The sequence below is a fragment of the Microtus ochrogaster genome, chromosome 15 (genome assembly GCF_000317375.1).
Source record: "Microtus ochrogaster isolate Prairie Vole_2 chromosome 15, MicOch1.0, whole genome shotgun sequence".
Taxonomy (NCBI): domain Eukaryota; kingdom Metazoa; phylum Chordata; class Mammalia; order Rodentia; family Cricetidae; genus Microtus; species Microtus ochrogaster.
Window position 1 is genome coordinate 26175207 of NC_022017.1, and position 6339 is coordinate 26181545.

Sequence of the window (6339 nt, forward strand, 5' to 3'; positions counted from 1 at the left end):
CCGCGCCCGCGGGGCTCCGGGCTGGGCCGGCCGCCTCCCGGGAGCCCGCGGACGGCGCCGAAGCGGAGGAGCGCTCGTTGCAGCACATGCTGCGCGCCATAGCGGAGGAGCGCGGTCGCCTCAACCTGCGCCGCGAGGTCTGCGGCCTGGGTGAGTGACAGTGCCGGGAGCGCGCGCGAATGTCCGCGCGTGTCCACCTCCGCGCCTCCCCTGTGCTGCCTGTCCTCCGTGCGTTCCCACCGCTCTGCGCTCTATTTCTTGGGACTCCAAGTCTCAGTCTCATTTCGTTACCACAGAACCCCGAGCCCTATGTCTTTGCGTCTCTGTCTCCCTCTGACCGTCAAGGATGTCTATCCCAGTTCCTCCTTCCTCTTCGGGTTTTTGCTACTCCTCTGTCTTCTCCAGGAAGACCTGGGGGGCCCACTGCTGCTGCTGGGAGTGTGGGCATGAGATTTCAGAAGGTCTTTAGTCCAGCGCATAAGGCAGTGTGCCCTGATCGCATTCCCAGCCCACATGGAGGGCCGTGTCTCCTGTTTGCTGTAGCCTTTGTCTTTCTGCACCCAAAGGCCCTCTTGTCCATTAGCTCTACCAGGGACCTGTTGGGCCTCTGCCCCTTGACCCCACCTACTTGGCACAGGAATCAGGGCTTGCTGAAGCCTCTCCGATTCTAATCTAAGGAATCATTCATCTGCTGGCTGGGGTGGGGGTGTCTCATTGTTTGAAAGGACAAGGGACTGTAGGTGTGGGTGGGGTCGTCTTGGGCGCGAGGTAATGCGTTTCTGATACATTTGCCTGTACCCATGTAGAGGAGCCCCCTCCACTATAGTCTCGAGCTTGTCATTTTCTCTGTAAAAAGACCCCTCCCTTCTTCATGCAAGGAATGACTTCATTCCCCGTTGTCAGTGTCCCCTCACCCCAACCACCCTCCCAGTGTAGGCTTGACTTAGTTTTTTTTGGGGGGGGGGAGGGATGGAGATGCAGGGGTGACAGCCTTCTAGATTGTATTAATGCCCCAAAGTGGAAGTACACCTTGGGAAGGCCACAGAGTAGCAGGGACAGTGTAAAACCTGGCACTCAAGGTCCTTTGGTAGGCCACGCCCTGGAGTCTTGGTGAGGGACAGGAAGTGGATTTTCATTCTTTTTTGAAGCAGGGCCTGTTTAGCACCTGGCCTTCTCAGCTGCGGGGTCTAACACAGCGCACCTTGAGTGGAATTCTCTTGTCAGGCAGGTACAGCCACCTGGGGGTGTCTTCTGAGGTGGGGATGAATGAAAACGTGGCTTTTAGTGGTTTCTTCCAAAAGGTGTTCAAAGAATGATTTGTAGCTAATCGGAGTACCCTTATTAATGGACTCAGTATACGTGTATTTGAGCACCTACTGTGTGCCCGCCTGTCACAGGCAGCTGTCACTTGGCACAGAATGTCTGGATTGGGGAGGGTCCGGGGGACCATCTGTTGCAAGCTCCTCAGCCCTGTGACCTCTGCAGCTCCAGGGAGCCCTGTCACACTCCCCTGTGCACACACCTACCTCTCTTGTTCTTGACCTGAGGGCATCATCACTCTGCCTCTACTCACCCCTGGACAGCTGCAGGGTCATTCTCTTAAGAGCAGTAAGCCCAGCACCTGGCCTGGCCTGGGAACTCCCCACATGCCAGGTGCTCTGTGCATGTCCTGTCAGTTCAACCCTGACACAGTACCGCCTTTGGTAAGCAGGAATATAAGGAGTCTTGTTCAGGGGCACCCAGGGAGGAAGTGGCACAGCTGGCTGACCGCTGCCTAGTCTGACCCCAGAGCCTCCCCACATCCTGCTGTGCCTGTTAGCTCGCACAATGACCGGCACCTCCCCCACTCTTCAGGCCTCTCTCATCTACCGGTCCACTCTCCCGTTCTTAGACACTAGTGTTTTGAGGTTCTGGACGTCTGTGTGTGCTGCATGGGACGGCTGCATGGGAAGCTGTTCCTATGCATTTGCCCGTCGTGCACTGCAAGTTCTCCTTTGAGTCTCTGCTCCTTGCTGTTGCTGGAACCCATCCTCCATACCTAGTCCTACAGCCCTGTCCCCTTTGCCCTAGACGATTGGCACGACTGTGGCATTGTAATGAGCTGTGTGGCTGTCCCTTCGGCAGTCAAGAGCCAGGAGGGCATTTCCCAGTCCTTATGTTGGTGCCTAACTTGGGGACACAGACAGAGCACGAGCCCCGTAAACATGTCGGGAACAAATGAAGCATTTCCCTGCTGTGTGGATGGCCAAGAACAGAGCCTCTGCTTCTTAGAAGAGGTTGCTCTTTTCACGTGAGAACTCTGACGTTCAGAGAGGAAGGGGCAAGCCTGATAGGGGCTTACATCCCAGTTGGGTTAGAGCCTTGCGTTAGGTACTTTTTGAGTTGCTGTGATGGAGCACCTAACAAAAGCAACGTAGGGAAGGACTGGTTTGTTTTGGCTCAAGATTCAAGGATAGAGTTCATCGTGGCAGCAGGTGCTTGAGGTCCCTGGTCTGCACCGGAAGCAGAGAGAGATGGATAAACGCTGGCACCCAGCTCATGTTCTCCTTTTTATTCAGTCCAGGACCCCACCCCATGAGTTAGGTCTGCCTGTATTCAGTGTGGCTTTCCCCAATGCAGATAATCCCTCGAAGACTTGCCCAGAAGCTTGTTTTTTAAGAGACTCTAGATGCCGTCAAGTTGATGGTGGAGATTATCGATCAGAGGCCTGATGCTTGGCCCATACGCTCAGAAGGTAGGAACTCGGAACTCTGTCCGAGTCAACACCTGGCATGCAGTCAGTTGCCTGCTCAGCCTGTGGGTCGCAGTGCAGTTTTGTTTGGTTGTTGTGTTTCAGTTTTGTACCTCGGATTCCATCTTGTCATCCTCACTTTACCGCTGTGACAACCTGTTGGGTCTATTAATAAATTTATTGGTGTTGGGAATTGAACCGAGAGCCTCATGCTTAGTGCTAAACACTTGCTTTATCACTGAGTGACACTCCCAGCCCATTCTAAATGAATCTAGGTGTTTAAGTAAAGCTTGTTACTCAGAGCTATGCAGTGTCCTCTCAGGCTGAAGTGTCCTCCTCCTGAGGTGGTTCTGAGGTGTCCAGGGGCAGCTATTGTCCTGTCTGAGTCAGTGTGTGTTTATGAGCTGGGATGAAATTGCTGGCCCTACCTGCATAAGGATGGTCACTTGGCTCTTAGGATGAAAGGCACCTTGTAGCTACATACAAATCTGATTTTTTTTTAAACTCTCTTCTATGATGGTCTCAGTCAAAATAATTTTTTGAGCACTTGCTGTGTGCCAGGGATTGAGGCTGGTCCTTCCTTCACTGCAAGGACACGGTCTCTCGGGAGAGAGAAGAGAGCCGCATAGGTGATTGCTAGGTTAAGTAAAAACCCTGCTGCAAGCAGCCAAGGTTGTGGCTGCCCATACAAGATTTCGATGTTTCCCTAGGAAACTCCTTATGGCTCCCAGGGAGCTCTGGTTTCCCTGAGTGGTTTGGTGCCCACGCATCTGATGCAGCCACCCAGAGGCCCACTGCTTCTCGTAGGGGTGGGGCTTCTCCTGGGCCCTGGGTGGCAACACAGGCAGGGTCCTTCTCAAGTAGGCAGTTTGCTTCACCAACCAGTGTGGGTTCTCAGGGGGGCGGGGGCCCACATCTTGCTGCTTGCCTTTGTTCCTGTTTGGCTGAGTACTTTTGGAGGCCTCATGTCCCGGTGTTGGGCTTCATTGCCCTGCAGATTGTGTAGATTGCTGCAGGTCGAGGGGAGCGCTTCATGTTCGTTCCTTCTGTTTACCCCTGAAGTGTACCTAAGCGGTCGGTCTCACAGCACTGCCTGGAACACAGGTGTGGAGGGGTGGTATTGTGCCTCAACCGCAAGTGGCGAGATATACCTGAGGTCAGGCTGTGCACAGATCAGAGCCCCCCACCCCCCCCAGACCTGTCCTCATCATGCCAGTATGTCCAGTGTCTGGCAGTTGGCCTGTACAGCTACTTGGCTGAGATGGACCAAGGGAAAGGGTCATAGACACAAGAATTAAAGTCACTGGACTACCCAGGCAAGGGGTTTGTGAATGTTGTTGGCCCCTGGGCCAACCTGAGTCTGGGCGGGCCTGGATGGAGGAAGAGATGCTAGGCCGTTTGGGCTGTGAGAGTTAAGGCTGGAGCAGTGGTTGGGTTGAGTCTGATAATTTGGTACTTCCTCAGGCCTGGCTTCTGGGAGCTTTGTAGGTGTGACTTTGGGCCCGGGCAGGTGTTATTGTATGGAACTCTGCACACACTGTGCCATAGGCCAGATGCTCCGCATCTGTAGCATTTTCTGTAGCTTGGCTCTCCCTTCACCCCCTTTCACAAGGCGAGGAAGCTGCTCTTCAGAGGGGATGGGCTCTCCTGGGGTCACAGAGCTGGGAGGCCTGGCCAGCTCCAGCTGAGGCCAGTGAGAGGCAACCTGGAGAAGGTCGAGGAAAGACGGAGGAGGAAAGACGGAGGAGCTTATGCCTTCAGGGAGGCAATGCTCTCACGTGCCAGGTTCCTGGGATCACCTTTTGAATTGGGGTGGGCCCTGTGCAACCCCAGCTGACCTGGCATTTTTCTAGGCAGATGTAGCTGGGTTTAAGTGGTGGCTGGGGATTCTGTGGGAGGTATGGCTGGAAGGGAAGAGGACTATGGGACCCCACCCAAGCACTACCTCTATGTCCTGACTTTGAACAAGGAGACAGGCTCTGTGGATATTTTGGAATTACATAGAAAAGCAGCAGGTAGAAAATGAACCATGGCATGACGACCCAGCATCCGCTCTGGTGGACCAGCCCAGGCTGAGCTGATGCCCGGGGTAAGGACGTCTTTGGGATGTCTGCTCATAGGATTGCTAAGAAAGGGAAGGTAGTCCCAAGAATGGAGGTGGGCTAGTGAGCTGAGGGCAAAGCCTCTGAAGAGACAGCTTCTTGTTCCGAGGTTCAGGCTGTGTTGCGGTCACTGGGCAAGTCTTTCTTGGGATGGCAGCTCTTCAACCTGATGGCTGCTAACTGGTTGTGGGCCAGCATGGTGGAGGAAGTGTGTCTGTGCAGGGTAGTAGCACACTGTTTTCAGTTCCTGGGCCTATTTTCAGGCCTGTGATTCCGCCTTCTGCTAGTCCTAGGACTGGAGCAATGTTGAGGCACTGGTGAAATGGAAACCCTGTGTCCTCGAGGGCACCTGAGGACTCTGGGCTTTGGGCTCTAAGGAGGCCGTGGTCACAGCTGCACGGCCATCTGCAGCCAGCCTTCTCGGCATCGCGGGGCCTGGGTGGCAATACTGTGCTGCCCTGCTCCGTGGCTTGGCTGAGTCATTTCCCACCCTCGGGCTTCTGATGCAGAGGCTCCCTCCTCTTTCACTGAGCTGGGAAAGCTCCTGAGTATCAGCTGAGCCAGGAGTCCACTGAGGAGAAGCTAGCTCCATGGGACGCTTCTTAAAAAGCATGCTCCAAGTCACCAAACAAGCTAGGCAATTAAAAAGAGCTAATTTGCTAATTTTGCTAATTTGCACGTGCCTTTAATCCCAGCACTCAGGAGGCAGAGGCAGGGTGGTGTCTGTGAGTTTCAGACCAGCCAGGGCTATATAGTGATTGATACCCTGTCTAACAAATGAATAAATGAATGAATAAAATAATTTTTAAAAGATAAGCAATTTTTCTGGATACAGTGATATGCAACTGTATTCCCCAAACACTGGAGGATCACTTTGACTTTGAGGCCTGTCCAGTCTACACAATGTGTTTTGAGATAGCCTGGGCTGCTTATGAGACCCAGTCTCAAAATTGTGTAAACATCAAATATTTTAAATTAAAAAACCCAGGAGCTAGAGAAAATGGCTCAGCAGCTAAGAGCACTGACTACTCTAACAGAGGTCCTGAGTTCAATTCCCAGCACCCACATCGTGGCTCACAATCATCCATAATGAGATCTGGTGCCCTTTTCTGACCTGCAGGCATATGTGCAGGCAATACACTGTATACATAATAAACAAACAAACAAATAAATCTTTAAAAGTATTAAAAACTCAACAATAGTTGAGTGGCTGTGACATAATTTATCTAATTGGTTTTATCTTGTTAGTAACTTAGCTCAGCTTCATAAATAGGTTTCTATATTGGCCTAGAGTCTGACCTCCAAGGGTTGGGCTAGGGCCATTGCTAGAGGACAGATGCTCACCAAATTCACAGGGAAAATTTTTAAACATTGGCGCCAAACAGAAAGGAAGGGGAACTGAAGTAGGGAGTAGTAGTGCATGCAAGGAACCTGGGAAGAAGCCCACATTGAGAGATCGTGTGTGCAAGGAGCTGAGGGAGGAGTGTACTGAGATGTGTACAAGGA

At 52.6% G+C, this 6339-nt stretch overlaps 1 protein-coding gene across 1 annotated transcript in view; it reads left to right on the forward strand.

Moving 5' to 3' along the window:
• Positions 1–6: 6 nt before the first annotated feature.
• Kiaa0930 (KIAA0930 ortholog) overlaps positions 7–6339 on the forward strand; it is a 37320-nt gene continuing 30987 nt past the window's right edge. The window contains exon 1 of the mRNA XM_005354411.3: positions 7–150. Coding sequence (XP_005354468.1) covers positions 87–150 — 64 coding nt within the window. The 5' untranslated portion in view covers positions 7–86. The remainder of the gene's footprint in view (positions 151–6339) is intronic.